Source organism: Leucoraja erinacea, chromosome 4 (genome assembly GCF_028641065.1).
Source record: "Leucoraja erinacea ecotype New England chromosome 4, Leri_hhj_1, whole genome shotgun sequence".
NCBI lineage: Eukaryota > Metazoa > Chordata > Chondrichthyes > Rajiformes > Rajidae > Leucoraja > Leucoraja erinaceus.
The window spans coordinates 61,412,796-61,431,441 of NC_073380.1; the positions used below are offsets into that span (position 1 = coordinate 61,412,796).

Below are 18,646 nucleotides of genomic sequence, written 5' to 3' on the forward strand. Positions count from 1 at the left end.
TTGTTCACTTCAGGGAATCTGTCCCAACCTATCCGATTGCTCCTTATAGGTGTGAAAATCTTTTCTGCACCCTCTCTGGCTTCATCATATCCTTCATCTGCCATGGCAATCTGAAATGTACATAATGGACCATTTCAAGAAAAGGACAGAAGATGAAAGAGGAAAATAAAATTAAGAAATACTACAGTGGCCAGTGGATAATGAAGCATGCACTGCCATAGAAAATGGTTGAGAAAAAAGGAAATAAGGATCCAAATTATCAAAAGTACTTGATAAAGTAGTGCCAAATTTGGGACTACTCACAATGCAGACTGGAAGTAGAATAAAAGCTTTCAATTTTAAAGATGTGGAATATACCATCAAGTATTGACTGAATCTAATTCTTCAATCATATTTCAAAAGATCAAATAAATTGTGGAAAAATGTTATGGTCAAAAAGCAAAAAAATTGGTAAGAGTAATGCAAGAACTGAAAGATTTGAATTACTTCAATAGCAGCTACTCTATAATTGTGTTGATATCGGAAATCATTGTGTATTTGCTGACAACATAATTGTAGGGTGCAATAAAGCTGCATTTAATCATCCAATTGAACGATATATTTCAAATCAAATATAAATCTGCCAAAGAGAAAGTGTACCCATATGTAAAGGGCATAAATCTGAATACTCACTTCTTTGACAAACCATTGACAAAAGGCTGGACCAATCCATTCTCTAGCATGAATGCCACAATCTATCCACACTGCCTTTTTGATAGGATGTGATCGCTTTCCTAACTGAAATTAAAATCAGAATACTGAAAATATTTGACATTACTTTAGCATTTTTAACTTTGGTAATCGGTAAGTTACCTGAAAAACAAAGAGGGGTCGTCCTTCATAGGATTTTCCGATTGAGAAAAGATAAAGAAGATGCGAATAGGTTCGATTCATCTGAAGCATCCAATTTTGTATCTGAAAATATATCAAATCATTTGCAAAGGTTTATTTGAGAAAACAAAAAGCCAGAGCTTCAAAAGGCATTCAAATATGATAGAATTATTCATAGACATTTGACAATTCACAGCTATTTATTCGGCCTTCTTGATTTAAAACAAAGTAAACATGTTGTTCTATTTGTGTCGAAAGGAACTGCAGATACTAGTTTATAATGAAGATAGACACAAAGTGCTAGAGTAACTCAGCGGGTCAGGCAGCATCTCTGGAGAAAAAAAAAAGATGGGTGCCAAAAGGTTGCTGGCTCGGATTTGTTCCAGTTCCCTCCCTTAAACTTTCAGTCTGAAAAAGGGTTCCGACCTGAAAAGCCACCCATCCTTTTTCTCCAGAGATGCTCCCTGACCCATGGAGTTACTCTTGGACTTTGTGTCTACGTTGTTCTATTTTCTGCATTTATATGGGTATATGCTTGACACTACATAATCAAGGCTTACACAACTGAAAACATATATTGCTGCAGTAAAATATCTTCAGAAATATGCATTAAAATTTTTAAATTCAGTTATTTTACTTTAACCCATTACTAATTTACCTAACCATCCTTTAATCCAGTTAGCTTTAGAATTTGATTATTCTTACGGTGAGAAACATTAGAGGATTGCCGGTGGGCGGCGCGACTCTGGTCAGCAGCGGCCTCTGCAGTCTGTCCGCGTTTTATTATTTTCTGTCTATGTTTTTATGTAGTTTTTTTATTTTTTGTTGGGGTGTGTGTGTGGGGGGGGGGGGTGGGTGGGGAGGGAGGGAGGGGAAACTTTTTAAATCTCTCCCTGCACGGGAGACCCGACCTTTTCTCGTCGGGTTTCCGTTATCGTTGGGGCTGCAACGAGGAGCGGCCTCCAACAGGAAGAGACCGGGGACTCTGGTGCCGACGACTCACCGTCGCCGTCGCGGGGCTGGCCGAGTCCGGAGCGGGTGGAGCGGTGGAGGAGCGCTGCTGCTGCTGCTGCTGCTGCGGCCCGACCGGAGAGTCGGAGGCTTCAACGGCAGGTCTGTGGACGGCGGCACCGGGAGCCCGCGGGTCCCTGGAGGGAGACCGCTTTTCAGGGCTCTCGCAACGGCGACTTCCCCCGCCCGAGTTGCGGGGTTGAAGAGCTCCTGGAGCGGGGCCTACATCACTGCCCCGCGCGGCTTGGAATGGCCGCGGGACACTGCGAGCGCACGCCGGGGGCTTTAACATCAAGAACCCGGTGTGCGACCTCGCACCACCCGGCGTGGCTTTAATGGCCGCGGGACAATCGCCATCGCCAGCCGGGGGCTTTGACTTTGACTCTGACATCGGGGGGGGGGAGAGTGCAGTGGAGAGATAAGTTTATTTGGCCTTCCATCACAGCAATGTGATGGATGTTTATGTAAATTATGTTGTGCCTTGGGTCTATGTGTCTGTAATGTATGGCTGCAGAAACGGGGTCCAAATGACAATTAAATGTATCTTGTATCTTGTATTATCCTCGTCTCCCCTCAAATCTTTTTCACTCTTCCACTTCTTTCCTCCTCTGACACCCTTTTGTCTCGATTTTCCCGACAGCCTTTGTCACTATCACCATCCAAGGTCCAATCACCCTCCCTTCACCTGTATCCACCTATCACTTTCCAGGCTTTTCCAGTTTACCTCTGTTTTCCACATTTCTCCCCTTTACTCCATCATTTCGAAGAAGGGTCCCGACCTGAAACGTCATCTGTACATTTCCCTCCACAGATGCTGTCTGATCCGCTGAGTTTCTCCAGCACTTTGTTTGTCACTGAAGATTCCAGTAACTGTAGTCTCTTGTCTCCATTCCAATTATGACTAAAGCTGCATTATATATCATGCTGTATTTCTTCCACGTAAATAAAAGTGCCACATCTTAAAAATGTTGTGGCTTAATTTGCATACCTCTTCTAAAGTATGATAGACTTCATAGTTGTAGAGAGGATTAGACCGGCGGCAGCGAGCACAGGAGCCACTTTGCTCCTCCATTAATTCTTGAAGATCAGAAACAAGGATCCTAACATTGAAAAAGATGGGAAATTCTTGCAGTTAAGAAACTCTGCTCAAAGTTTTATCAAGTAGTGTGTGGCACACACATCACTATGAACACAACATTGTCCTTTGGCCACGTAACCAGGAAACCCAGCATCTGTTCACTGATGGGGAATGATTGCTTAGATTCCAGCACTCCTTTGGACCCAGTCAATGGCATTTTCCAGTACCCTATTGGCAATGATCAAGAATTTACATTGATCAATAATATTGCCAAATTCTCCATGTCGCAACCTGAGAATTCAAGAAAACAAAGACACAAAGTATTGGAGTAACTCAGTTGGTCAGGCAGCATCTCTGGAGAATATTGTGCCTTTTTTTTGTAAACCAGCATCTGCAGTTCCTTGTTTATTCATGAATAATTCAAAAGCCGGTTCAGTAAAGTGCTGGTGATGTCTATGCTCTCTGATGGAGAGAAGGATCTTTTAGCAGCGTGATCCCTGCAATATCCTCCACTCACCTAAAACCTCCACCCTCATCCTGTCAAAAACCATACTTTCAGACTAGGCTTCCAATAGCACCAGCAGTCTGTTTTTTAGATATTTTTGTGGTTGTAATATCCCAATTAAGTTCTAGACTAATATAGAATCACAAGCGCAAGTTTTCAATCGTGACACTGTTAAGTTGGTACTCAGTGGCTAAATACACACTTTTGAGAAAAGACGATCTAGTAAAGCTCCATTATTGTCATATTGCAATTACGTTCATATGCCATTGAAGCAGAATTAGGCCATTCAGCCCATTGAGTCTGCTTCCCCCTTCAATCATGGCTGATCGATGTTTCCCTCTCATGCACATCGCTCAGCTTACTGAGACACACGAAGAATATTCAGGTTTGACATGGAGCAAGGCGACATCACAGGATTGTGAAGAAAATATGAAAAATATTTCAGAGAGCAGGTGAATGATAGAAAATCGTATAAAGATACAATATACATTAAGTGAAATAACTAAGTTATACTGTTGATATGAAGAAAATGTAGGTAAAATGAAAATAAAAGGCAAAAACTAATGTAAAATGTACACAATAGCTCATATAGTTTTTCTCAGGCAGATGTTTATGTGAAATTTTTCAACCAAATATATTTTTTGTTGAGAAATATCACATAATTAGCTGCATTTTTGAGTTGACTTTTACTCAATTCTAATTCAAACAGCTCTTATTTTTTGTAAAATTGTAGTAAGTGCAAAGCGGAATTACCCTGGCCTACAGTGCTTCTCCCAAGTAATCAATGTAATACAGATCTCCACAAAATATGATATTGGCTATTTAAATCAAATCAATCAATAAAGAATTTGTTCAATAAAACATTTCTCTTTAGAAGCAACATTGTCCAAAGCAACAAAGAATATGAAGTTGCTTATTTTCTCTCTAATTTCTTCTGGCCATCAATAACGATAAACAAAAATAGATAGAATTTGAAGAATCAGAGGAAAAATATAGGGTTTTTGAATTCTCTGCCCTATAGGGTGACTTGGAATTTTCTGCAAGCAGATTCAATGGTAACATTCCAAAGAGATTGAGATATATTTTTGAAAAGTAAAGCTGGAAGACTAAGAAAATCTGTGAAGAGGAGTTTCTCTAGAACTAAGCAGGTGACAGACACATGGCAGGCCTTTCTATTTTCTGACAGGCTGCAGTGGGGCTTAAAATTGGTGATTTCTAACTTGGAGGCATGAATATCATGAATATACATGCCATCCTTCGATTCACTTCATTTTATGTCTTAACTCTGTGGATCAGACAAATTTGGTTGATAAGCAACTGTAGAGGGTCCAATACAAGCCCCTTATTTTAATTTTGTGCAGGTTAAGTTAGAAAATGCCATTACAAATTAAGTTTAAACCTCTTTCGAAAAATAATAGGTTTCATGTGCGTAATATTTTAAAATGTGAGTTCATATATAGCACATTCCTTTCAGATACATGCTGTAATATTTTTGAATCTCATGCTGAATATATTAATACTGGTCCTTCAACTGCTACCCGAATTAACGGAGACAAGTGTCACTGAACTGAATTGTTTTTAAAGCATAAAATAATCTTTTGTATTGTGTGTGAAAGAATGAATTGATTCACAATGAATAGCGACAGTACTGCCTATTGTATGCATTCCTGTGTGACAGTAAAATCTGTTGGCATGAAAAATAGATTGAATAAGTTTCAAGGCAAGTTAGAGACAATAATCCATAAAAACATAACAGCAACAGAAAAGCTAAATCACCAGCCTCAGAATTTGCACGTGAAATGTGCTGCAAAATAGCTGGTTTGGATGACCTACAGGTATATGTAGCAATGATGAGTTTTCTGATTGATGAGAAATGTAGACACGGACAACAATAGACTCGGTAGACACAAAATGCTGGAGTAACTCAGCAGGTCAGGCAGCATCTCTGGAGAGAGGGAATGGGTGACGTTTCGGGTCGAGATCCTTCTTCAGACGAAATTACTCCAGCATTTTGTGTCTACCTTCGATTTAAACCAGTTCTTTCCTAAACAATTGACTGGGAATATCCACCGTGTATAATGGATATTACCTTCATAAAAATTAACTGAGAACACTTTTGCAGTGAACAAACCATAATTTTGTTTTATATGTAGAATTAATCCAATATTTATTAAGTCTGCAAATATAGTACTCATCAGACAGACGTATTATTCTCTGTATTTGTCGTCCTCCCTTTATTACATCTGTCTCTTTTCATAGAGTGCTTTTCTCTGTATATGATTCATATATTTTTCAAAAAGGCTTCAGTAATACAAAGGCAGTTCAAAACTCATTGGTAGCTATAAATTTTAAATGGGTTCAAATCTGATAATAACTTCAGAAAAAATACTAGATGATTTTTACAACCCACCTGGTTTACCAATGCTTCCCTAGGGAGGAAATCTGAGGTTCTTATTTATCTGCTCCATCTGTAACCCTTAAATGCTCTCTGAAATAGTTTAGTAGGCTACTCAATTCTACTCTGCTAAATTAAAACAAACTTTGGACAATTTGGACAAAACAGCGATAAATGTTTGACTTTTAATGCTATTGCTAAGCCCTCCATCATCAACATCTTGGGATTACTATTAACCAGAAACTCATCTGAACCAGCCATATAAATATTGTGGCCATTAAAGCAGATTAGAGGCTAGTTATTTGTGATTCATTTCTTGGCACGTCAGCTTTCAATGGAGTGCAGCGCCAAAAATCTCAAGAAACTTAACACAATCCCAGGCAAAGTGCTCCATTCACTTTTCCAAACATTTATTTTATTTATCAGTGACGTAGAACATCTCAAGTATGCATCATCGAGCATCATCTATACTTTGATAGCAATATGTTTATTAATTTGTCTAATACATGTTAACCATATACCATTTTATTATCAAACATAGTGTAAATGATAAACTTACTTAAACGTCATGCCAGTTTGCAGAAGCGATTGAAAGAACAGCTGTGAACTGTTACTGGGTACATGTATATCCACAACACTACCAAGTTTAATAGAAGCAATACTGCTAGGTTGCCATAAATCCACCTGTAAAGACAGATAAAACCCGTGAATTTGTTTGCATTGATTTATTCAAGATAATACTCTTGTATAAAGGTTTTGCATTTTTAGATTATAATTTTGTAACATGTAATCATGTTTTAATGAAATGAAGTGTGCCTCTTGCAAAACAATCATTTAACAAAATTACTTCCATTGGAATAATAATTGCCAATACAGAAGTTCACTGCCATCCTTTTACTTTCAATTCATACAACAAGGCAAACAGAGTCTTTTTTCACAGAGTAGGGGAATCAAGAACTATTTAAATAGGAATCTGATGGGCAACTTGTTCACATAAAATGTAGGAACAAGGAACAGGCTGCCAGATTAAGTAGTTGAGGCAGGTGTAATAACAACATTTAAAAGATACAAGCGCAGACCAGTTGGGTTCTGTTCCTCCAACGCAATATTCCACCAAACTGCGCATGCACGGCAGACGGACCCGCACCGGTCAGGCACAGTAAAATAGAACTAGCTGAGATGGGCATCTTGGTTGAAGATAGGCACCAGGTGTAACTCAACGGGTCAGACAACATCTCTGGAGAAAAAGGATGGGTGACATCGGAACCCTTCTCTCAGTCTGAAGAAGGGGCTCGACCTGAAACATCACCCATCCTTTTTCTCCAGAGATGCTGCCTGACCCACTCAGTTGCTCCAGCACTTTATGCCTATCTTCGGTATAATCCAGCATCTGCAGTTCCTTCCTACGCATCTTGGTTGACATGAATGAGTTGGAGGGAAGGGCCTGTTTCCGCGCTGTTTGACACTATTTGTGTCACTGGCGTGTTAGGGAAGTGACTCAATCTCCATATTTAAGGACTTTACTTACTTTTCCTTCATTCAACTAGAAAGAGTGGACCCAGGGATGTGCCTGCATTACTAGCCCCCCTCCAGGGCGTTTGTAGACTCAATTCATATCATATCATGTAATAGAGACCTCCCTGGCAAGCTCTGGTCAGTGACACCCAAGTGAAACATTGATAGTTTTCTGATGGCACCTTATGCAAAGAACCTCCGAGTAATGTTTACTTTTTGCCTTTCCAGCTGCCACTTTGAACATTCTTCCACCCCTCCCTAATCACAGTCGGGTCTATTCTTGAGGCAGCAAGAAGGTACTCCATATTCCTTTAAGGTCTCACAACTAAGTTCCCAGCAAGAGACCTGTTCATCTTCCTCCTTCTCATCTACTTCCTCCTCCTGTCTTTGGTTAGCTCCTGTCATTGGCTGAGCTCACATTTATTGAAGATTATGCAAGCTGTCCACAGGCCATTACAAATCTGTGTTGGTGCGTGGCTGATCATATCCGACCGTGTGTGTCAGGTGTCAAGAAAGAGTTTCAATTCCTGCCAAATAGTATGGTTGTCTTCATTGGTCTAGCATAGATATAAGAGTTTGGAAGTCACTCAGTCCACTTCGGCCTACACAATCCCCCAGTTACTAAACACTTTATCTCCCCCTCCTATTCCCATACTAACCTCTCTATCCTGGGTCTCCCCCTCTGTCAGAGTGAGGCCAAACACAAATGGGAGGAACAGCAACTCCTATTTTGCTTGTGCAGTTTACAATCCAATGGTATGAATATTGATTTCTCTAACTTCAAGTAACACTTGTTTTTCCTCTCTCTCCTTCCCAAGTTCTCCAACTAGCATCACTGTCCTCATTATTAATTTTACTGTTTGTATGCCGCACATTCCCCTCAGCCAACAATAAACCATTCTACATTTCATTGATCATCTTTTGCTTTGATCTGTCGTTTTCACACCTTACCCTTCCATCTCTCCAGTTTCCCCTCTCCCCTAACTCCCAGCCAGAAGGGTCTCAACCCAAAACGCCACCCATTCCTTCGCTCCAAAGGTCTTTTATTGTCACGTGTACCAATTAAGGTACAGTGATATTCAATTTATCATCCAGAGATGCTGCCTACGAGTTCAGAGTCCCGCTGTGTTACTCCAGCATTTTGTCTCTACCATAGGAAGTCATGGTGCAGCTTTATAGTATTTTGGTTAGGCCGCATCTGAAATAGTATACAATTCTGGTTGCCCCACTGCAGGAAGAACGTGGAGGCTTCTGAGACGGTGCAGAAGAGGTTTTCCAGAATGCCACCTGGATTAAAGGGTATTAGATATAAGGAGAGGTTGGGAAGACTTGGATTATTTTCTCTGGTACGTCGGAGGTTGATAGAAGTATAGAAAATTATGAGAGGCAGAGAAAAGGTAGACAGTCAGAACCTTTTCCCTGGGTGGAAGTGTCTAAGACTGGATGGCATAGCTTTAAATTGAAACTGACAAAATTTAAAGATGTTTGGGGCATTTCTGTTTTATACAGAGAGTGGTGTAAGCCTGGAACACACCGTCAGGGGTAATGATGGTGGAGGCAGATATGATAGTGGCATTCAAGAGGCTTTTAAATAGGCACATGGATATTCAGGGAGGGCAGGGACATGGATAATGTGCAGGCAGATTTGATTTGTTTAGTTTATCATCATGTTCAGCAAAGAAATTGTGGGCCAGAGGGCCTGTTCCTGTGCTGTACTTTTCTAAGTTCTTTGCTGTTCCTCAGCCTCAAGACAAATTAGGCTAGGCCCATTCTTGCCAATGTGTAGGAAGTAACTGCAGATGCTGGTTTAAACTGAAGATAGACACAAAAAGCATTTCTGGAGTCAGTCAGCTCAGATGACCAGTCTGATGAAGAAGGGTCTCAACCAGAAACGTCTCATACTCCTTTTCTCCAGAGATGCTGTCTAACCTGCTGTGTTACTCCAGCTTTTTGTGTCTATCTTCCATTCTTTAGGAATATATGAACTGAACCTCAGTACCCTGGGGTTAAGAAAGATGATTACCAAGATATTAATGGCAAAATCTAGGTTATATAGGAACAGCTTCCAATTTCTCGATGTATAGCCTCACATATCGAGTTAAAATTGGGTCAGTCTGAAGAAGGGTCTCGACCCGAAACGTCACCTATTCCTTCTCTCCAGCAATGCTGCCTGTCCTGCTGAATTACTCCAGCTTTTTGTGTCTACCTTGGGTCAGATATTAATTAACTCAATATGGAAAAATCTTGCCTGGTTTCACAGTGTAACTGATCTGCTGACCTGTTGGTCCTCCAAATGAGCTATCCATGATCAATCTATTTCAATAACCAAGAGAAGACCAGCAATTCCCCACTGAGAATATCAAACTGTTACATAAAATTCGGTTAAACCTGGAGCACCAATATAATTCTGTTGAAAACTTCTGCAAGACACTGTCAGATACTCCATGTAATCACTCTAGGCAGCTCATGTGATCTGTAACCAAATACACTTTACATATGCTATGTTCATTTTATCTCCGGATGTCGCTGTCAGATGTGCTGGATTTTATTCTGCAGATAGTAAAACTTAATTCACTAAGAATCATACCTGATCAAAGGCAAACAGTTGGTTGCTGCATTTTGAAATGTGATCTTTCTTTTCCTGTTCAGTCATTACTTATTATATACCAATAATGATTTACATTCACTGCAGTTATATAAAGGCTCATTTGTTGCAACACAGTATTTTAATTAGGATCTTGAAAATATTTAAACCAATTTAATGCTAACTTATTAAAACATTGTCAGAGTGTGAAGTTTACTTGCTTTCTTTGTTGAGTGTAAATAGAATTTTTACGGATGGAAATATAAAGGTGTGACTAAATTAAACATTTATTAGAGATCATACAGTGTGGTTTTTGAAACACAGTTGTATCAAAAACTTGAACCTGTATTGAGGAAAAAAAAATTCTCACCAAATATGTGCAAGATGTTTGGGATACTAGCATAATGAACAGAGAAAAGCATTCTCAACAGATCTGAAGATCATTGAAGCCAACCTGCGAAAGAATGAGGCCCTTATGATTTAACTATCCATATTTGATCAGAATGTGTAATTTGTTATTCTGTACGACTTCTTCATACAATATAACAAACATGAATACAAAACCATGATAAAGAAAATAAGGGGGGTGGGGTGTCGAATGGGATAGTGGAGGATGGAGTTAAAGGGAAAGGGTTTCTTAAATGTGTGAGTGTAGAGACCAAGGGGTGTAAAATGAGGGTAGAAGCAATAGGTAGCAAGGTGAAAAGTAAGTGGCGGGCAGACAAAACCCGGGCAAAAATCAAAAAGGGCCACTTTTCAACATAATTGTATAAGGGGTAAGAGTGTTGTAAAAACAAGCCTGAAGGCTTTGTGTCTCAATGCAAGGAGCATTCATAATAAGGTGGATGAGTTGAATGTGCAGATAGCTATTAATGACTATGATATAGTTGGGATCACGGAGACATGGCTCCAGGGTGACCAAGGCTGGGAGCTGAACATCCAGGGATATTCAATATTCAGGGGAGATAGAGAGAGGAAAACGAGGTGGGGTAGCGTTACTGATTAGAGAGGGGATTAATGCAATGGAAAGGAAGGACATTAGTTTGGAGGATGTGGAATCGGTATGGGTAGAGCTGCGAAACACTAAGGGGCAGAAAACGCTGGTGGGTGTTGTGTACAGGCCACCTAACAGTAGTAGTGAAGTTGGAGATGGTATCAAACAGGAAATTAAAAATGCGTGCGACAAAGGCAAAACAATTATAATGGGTGACTTCAATCTACATATAGATTGGGTGAATCAAATTGGCAGGGGTGCTGAGGAAGAGGATTTCTTGGAATGTATGCAGGATAGTTATCTAAATCAACATGTAGAGGAACCAACGAGAGAGCAGGCTATTTTAGACTGGGTATTGAGTAATGAGGAAGGGTTAGTTAGCAATCTTGTTGTACGTGCCCCCTTGGGCAAGAGTGACCATAATATGGTTGAGCTCTTCATTAGGATGGAGAGTGACATTGTTAATTCAGAAACAATGGTTCTGAACTTAAAGAAAGGTAACTTTGAGGGTATGAGACGTGAATTGGCCAAGATTGACTGGCAATTAATTCTAAAAAGGTTGACGGTGGATATGCAATGGAAGACATTTAAAGACTGCATGGATGAACTACAAAAATTGTCCATCCCAGTTTGGCAAAAAAATAAATCAGGGAAGGTAGTACATCCATGGATAACAAGGGAAATCAGGGATAGTATCAAAGCGAAGGATGATGCGTACAAATTAGCCAGAAAAAGCAGCATACCGGAGGACTGGGAGAAATTCAAAGACCAGCAGAGGAGGACAAAGGGCTTAATTAGGAAAGGGAAAATAGGTTATGAAAGAAAACTGGCAGGGAACATAAAAGCTGACTGCAAAAGTTTTTATAGATATGTGAAAAGAAAGAGATTAGTTAAAACAAATGTAGGTCCCTTGCAGTCAGAAACAGGTGAGTTGATCATGGGGAACAAGGATATGGCGGACCAATTGAATAACTACTTTGGTTCTGTCTTCACTAAGGAAGACATAAATAATTTGCCGGCAATAGCAGGGGACCGCGGGTCAAAGGAGTTGGAGGAACTGAGTAAAATCCAGGTTAGCCGGGAAGTGGTGTTGGGTAAATTGAATGGATTAAAGGCCGATAAATCCCCAGGGCCAGATAGGCTGCATCCCAGAGTACTTAAGGAAGTAGCTCCAGAAATAGTGGATGCATTAGTAATAATCTTTCAAAACTCTTTAGATTCTGGAGTAGTTCCTGAAGATTGGCGGGTAGCAAACGTAACCCCACTTTTTAAGAAGGGAGGGAGAGAGAAAATGGGGAATTAAAGACCAGTTAGTCTAACATCGGTAGTGGGGAAACTGCTAGAGTCAGTTATTAAAGATGGGATAGCAGCACATTTGGAAAGTGGTGAAATCATTGGACAAAGTCAGCATGGATTTACGAAAGGTAAATCATGTCTGACGAATCTTATAGAATTTTTCGAGGATGTAACTAGTAGCGTGGATAGGGGAGAACCAGTGGATGTGGTGTATCTGGACTTCCAGAAGGCTTTTGACAAGGTCCCACATAAGAGATTAGTATACAAACTTAAAGCACATGGTATTGGCGGTTCAGTATTGATGTGGATAGAGAACTGGATGGCAAACAGGAAGCAAAGAGTAGGAGTAAACGGGTCCTTTTCACAATGGCAGGCAGTGACTAGTGGGATACCGCAAGGCTCAGTGCTGGGACCCCAGCTATTTACAATATATATTAATGATCTGGATGAGGGAATTGAAGGCAATATCTCCAAGTTTGCGGATGACACTAAGCTGGGGGGCAGTGTTAGCTGTGAGGAGGATGCTAGGAGACTGCAAGGTGACTTGGATAGGCTGGGTGAGTGGGCAAATGTTTGGCAGATGCAGTATAATGTGGATAAATGTGAGGTTATCCATTTTGGTGGCAAAAAACAGGAAAGCAGACTATTATCTAAATGGTGGCCGATTGGGAAAGGGGGAGATGCAGCGAGACCTGGGTGTCATGGTACACCAGTCATTGAAGGTAGGCATGCAGGTGCAGCAGACAGTAAAGAAAGCAAATGGTATGTTAGCTTTCATTGCAAAAGGATTTGAGTATAGGAGCAGGGAAGTTCTACTGTAGTTGTACAGGGTCTTGGTGAGACCACACCTGGAGTATTGCGTACAGTTTTGGTCTCCAAATCTGAGGAAGGACATTATTGCCATAGAGGGAGTGCAGAGACGGTTCACCAGACTGATTCCTGGGATGTCAGGACTGTCTTATGAAGAAAGACTGGATAGACTTGGTTTATACTCTCTAGAATTTAGAAGATTGAGAGGGGATCTTATAGAAACTTACAAAATTCTTAAGGGGTTGGACAGGCTAGATGCAGGAAGATTGTTCCCGATGTTAGGGAAGTCCAGGACAAGGGGTCACAGCTCAAGGATAAGGGGGAAATCCTTTAAAACCGAGATGAGAAGAACTTTTTTCACACAGAGAGTGGTGAATCTCTGGAACTCTCTGCCACAGAGGGTAGTTGAGGCCAGTTCATTGGCTATATTTAAGAGGGAGTTAGATGTGGCCCTTGTGGCTAAGGGGATCAGGGGGTATGGAGAGAAGGCAGGTACAGGATACCGAGTTGGATGATCAGCCATGATCATATTGAATGGCGGTGCAGGCTCGAAGGGCCGAATGGCCTACTCCTGCACCTAATTTCTATGTTTCTATGTTTCTAATAGAAAATGCTGGAACTATTTGCCAGAAATATGCAGACAGAGAAACTGAGAAAATATTTCAGGTCAATGTCTTTTCATTAAAATGAAGAACAGTTGGAAGAGCTTTTAATATGCATGAAAGAAGTTGAGGATGAAGAGTGGAGTGCGCTTAATCAAATTTTTATTATTTTTTGAGCTGCTGGATTGCCATACTGATGCAAACCATCCCAAAAATCGTACATGATACATAAAACATTGTATTTTTTAGACAATAACCCAAATTACTCATAACCCAATTTTTTAAATTACCTTGGACTTTAATATTTGTAAAATAATTTTTGCTTCTACCTTAATCTAATTTCTCCTAATTTTATCTTGTTCACTGTATGCCTAGAGAATTGTACATCTGGAGTATTGTGTGCAGTTTTGGTCTCCTAATTTGAGGAAGGATATCCTTGCTATTGAGGCAGTGCAGCGTAGGTTCACGAGGTTAATCCCCGGGATGGCGGGACTGTCATATGAGGAAAGATTGGAAAGACTGGGCTTGTATTCACTGGAATTTAGAAGGATCTTATAGAAAAGTATACAATTATAAAAGAACAGAACAAGCTAGATACAGTAAAACATATTCCCAGTGATGGGAGAGTCCAGAACCAGGGGCCACAGTCTAAGAATAAAGGGGTGGCCATTTAAAACTGAGATGAGAAAAAACATTTAAACCCAGAGAGTTGTGAATTTGTGCAATTCTCTGCCACAGAAGGCAGTAGAGGCCAATTCACTGGATTAATTTAAAAGAGAGTTAGAGCTCCAGGGGCTAGCAGAATAAAGGGATATGGGGAGAGGGCAGGCATGGATTGCTGATTGTCAATGATCAGCAATGATCACAATGAATGGCGGTGCAGGCTCGAAGGGCCAAATGGCCTCCTCCTGCATCTATTTTCTATGCCACAGAAAGCTACACTTATTGCTGATTGTTTTGCACAGTGTAATGGTCACGATCGTTTCTCACTTTAAACTTTCTGTGTCTGTAAGCACTGTGTTGAGTGCTTCACTGTTCATTGTGTTGCCACGTCATTTGTGTAGAACTTTTTGGAGCTGTAATGCAAGGGTTATAATGGGCTAAAGATAGACACAAAATGCTGGAATCACTCAGTGGGTCAGACAGCCTCTCCGGAGAATAGAAATAGGTGACATTTCAGGTTGAGACCCTTCTTCAGATAGACTTTCAGCTAAAAAGATCTCAATATTGAGATAACAAGGTTGCTTGGAAAAACAATGCTTAAGAAAATAGGGCTAACTTGGTAGAACTGGTAAATCATGCCGTCTCAGATCATGCAGCTGCAAGCACATAGTGTAGTAAGGCAAACCTTTCTTCCCAGAGACACCTGGGATTAGCCCAACTGGTATAATAAATAACTGCGGTTCCCATTACTAAGGAGGATAACTGGTTTCAAAAAACATAGTTGACTGATGTTTGAAGATCAGGGGTTTATGGAGTATACAAGTGTAGTCTGTAAGGCAGTTTACTGGACTGCTTGGACCAGGTTCCGGAATCATCTGAACAATGGGCAAACATTTCTGCAGTTATTTCTAAGGTTATGAACATTTTAGAACCATATTTGAATGCATTTAAGACAAACAATTATTTATCAGATTGACTCATGATTCAATATTAGTCAATAAAATATCAATGGTGAAAGTTCAGTTTTTTCTGTAATGACAAATACAATGAACTATTACCCACTTTGACCTGTTCACTGATGTCCTTCAGTGCTTCCACATGCTGTTCAACTTTTGGAATTAATCGAATTACTTGATCTCTACATCAAAAAAGACTAGTTAATCTATGCAGTATATAACCAAACTTAATAAATATTTTATTGTATGAACAATATTCAGAATTACAATTTAATGATCATTATATCTACAGTAAATGGTAAGACAGTATTTTAAAAATCCATTATACCACTCAGGATTTCAAAAATAATATTTAAGTTGCTGAGAGCAAAAGATATTCATCAAGCATTCAACACATATCTGTTACTGAGATTTGCCCGAGTGTCGCTAGCAATCGAGAAACCTTAATACAATTGCAATCCAGGGAATATTGGGGCAGTAATCTCACAGCTGCCATTAACTATTTGAGGATGGATGAAAAAATCTCCAATTCTGAGAAAACTGACAACACATTTGATTTGTTTAGAAGATATGTGTGTTTCAAAGTCATATTTAAATAAAAATCTCAGGGAATGCGAGCAGCGTGTAGAATTCTCAAACTGTGGTTTTGCAGAGTTCAAGCATTTTGACCCAGTGACAGTGGTGATATATTTCCTTGTCAGAATGTTTTGTGATGGAGGACAACTTGCCTGAGCTACTGAACCAGAGACACGATGAATTCCCATCACAGCAAATGGAAATATTTAAATTCATTAAATAGATCTCAAATAAAAAGTCATAACATAGGCTGTGGTTGTGGATAAATATGAAGCCATCATCAGACTCGGGAAACCCAGAAACAGAATGGTAATTTCTAGATTTGATCCACTACTATCCTAGTTTACACTCGGCTTTGTCAGGCATTCACAGCTATTAAAGAAAGATGACCCATGGCAGTAACGTACAGAGCAACAAATGTATATAATTTGTGCAAGAAAAGTGTCAGTAGCAAATTGCTTTTTTGTACATTGCAATGCCAACTGGCAGTAAAACCCGCTCGTGATGTTTCCTGATATGGAGCTGGTCTGTAATTATGGAAAGTGCTTGTAAAAAATCGTTGTTTTCATGTCATGCACATTGACTGTAAGTGAAAAAAAATTACACTAAAATAAAGAAGGTTGTGTTGGTAATTAGATTAGGAGTTGCAAAATGTCACCAGTTCTTGTTGGTAAAACCCTTCACACAAGTAACTGGTCAATGGTCCACTACAGGTCATTTTGGGACTAAAATGGTCAATTTCTACAACACCAATATCAAAAATGCACAGATGGACTGCTGCAACAGTGTTACTGAACACAGAGCATCCAAATAAAACAGTTGTCTTGTCAAGATTATCCTGTCAAGAATCCCTAACAAAGATAGAAAACAAAATGTGTGCTCTTCGGTGTTTCATACAAGTACAGGAGGTGCTACTCCTAGTGGAATGTTAATAAATCAAACATTGAGTTTTGAGGGTAAATTGGAGCATCATCAGGCTGATATTATTTTGTGGATTGTGTCATGCAATTGCCTGCTCTCCAGATTGTGAATTGTTTATGCTGCTTTCAAAAAATACCTGTGAGGAGCCCTTGAATAAATCACATACACACTTTGTTTGAGCTCTGCATGCCTCATGTGTTCTATGACTATCCTGTAACAGACTTTGCTAAGGTTAAGGACTGATTGAGCATAAAGGACTATTACATTAATACTTCTGTTTGTATTTGGTTATTACTGTTTACTTATTCTGATCTCAACTACAGTCAATTCTCCGCAGTGAGTTAGACATGGGTTCCTAGCAATTTAAAATTCATATTATCAACTTTTATTAAGGAGCAAACTGAAATGTTATTGCTTGTTTGCATTTCCCACATTAATGTGTAAACCCTTTAAAAGGTATTTTAGTTTAAATGACTTGAAATATATTTCCACTTTCATTTTGTGACAATGTAAATGATATGACCGTCAGTCTCTAGTATCGTCGTTCTATTTATTGAAGTAACGAATTGCACAAAAATGCTGACTAAAAACTCCAGTTTCCCTCTAACTACCACCGATGTAGATTTTGATGCATTTATTACTGGCAGAGAAACCCCCCTGACCGTAAAGTACAGTAAAGAGACGCCATAAAACAACATGACTACATTCCAGATTCTGAGCTAACAAAATAATCAAGTCGCGGAAGACAATAAAACACATTTATGAATTATTTCCCTCATCTCAAGACGATATTCAGACCGCTGGTTCAAATTACCATCATCTTACGGCCATTCATCATGATGTTTAAATTGCTAAGGCTAATTTTCATTTCCATCCACTGGTCGGGCATCTGAAAAGTTACCACCTGTAGGTAATCTAATAAAACCGAGACCAACTGCACAATCAAAGAATAAAACTTACCCTCCATATCGATTATTATAAAGGAAGGTTTGGACGACACCTCGTAAATTGAGAGATGCAAATATTAAATAAACTGCGATTATGCGTACATTTCTCTCCATGTGGAATAAAGTCGAGCGAAAAGTGTTTTTAGAAAGATAAATATTCATCGATTTAAGATTTAGTTTGTAACTGCGATGTTTCTCCACTCGGATTTAAAAAAATGTTGGCAGCGAAGAAAATCTAAAATGGTAAAAAGGCAAAACAAGACTGGGGGTTTATTCAGCGGTGCTACTCGTGGACTTCCATCTGGCAGCGAAGTGTGAAGTCGGGGTTGTGTGTTTGCAATCCTGCGGCTCAGGGCGACGCACATGACCGGCCGGGAGGCGGCGCTGACCCAGCGCAGGGCGACCCGGGGAGGGGAGGGGAGGGGAGGCGCTGCACCCCGCGGGCTGAGGGGCACCAATCATTCCGAAAAACACCTCATCTAGGGAGAGAGAGAACGCGACTTCACTTTTGTCACCGTTGAACTCAAGAAAACCAAAAGCATTGCACGTTCTATGAGAGTCAAAATAGCTGAAGATGCTTGAAATCTGAAAAACAAAAACCCAGAACATGCTGGAAGCACTGAACAGGTCAGGCTGTACCTGTGGGAAGAGAAGCAGGGTTAACATTTTGGTTTCAAGACAATGGAGAAGGCCCAGGACGGAAAGGTCAGATTGGGAATAATGGGAGGGGGAGTTAAAGTGCTGAGCAACCGGGAGCTCGGGTAGGTTGAGGCGAACTAAGCTGAGGTGTGCAGCGAAACGATCGCTCAGTCGCCTCAACCCACCAAAACTCCCAGTTGCTCAACACTTGAGCTCCCTCTCCCATTCCCAATTTGACCTTTCTGTCCTGGGCCTCCTCCATTGTCAGAGTGAGGCCAGGCACA

General features: G+C 40.1%; 1 protein-coding gene across 3 annotated transcripts in view; it reads right to left on the bottom strand.

Moving 5' to 3' along the window:
• cpa6 (carboxypeptidase A6) overlaps positions 1–18,060 on the bottom strand; it is a 37,646-nt gene extending 19,586 nt beyond the window's left edge. The window contains exons 1-6 of one of the 3 annotated variants that reach the window (XM_055634426.1): positions 17,737–18,060; positions 15,386–15,461; positions 6,419–6,543; positions 2,870–2,981; positions 853–954; positions 673–777 (exon numbers count right to left, since the gene is read on the bottom strand). In XM_055634426.1, coding sequence (XP_055490401.1) covers positions 673–777; positions 853–954; positions 2,870–2,981; positions 6,419–6,543; positions 15,386–15,461; positions 17,737–17,885 — 669 coding nt within the window. In that variant the 5' untranslated portion in view covers positions 17,886–18,060. The remainder of the gene's footprint in view (positions 1–672; positions 778–852; positions 955–2,869; positions 2,982–6,418; positions 6,544–15,385; positions 15,462–17,736) is intronic. The other 2 variants (XM_055634428.1, XM_055634427.1) reach the window with 2 other exon arrangements.
• Between the last annotated feature and the right edge of the window lie 586 nt (positions 18,061–18,646).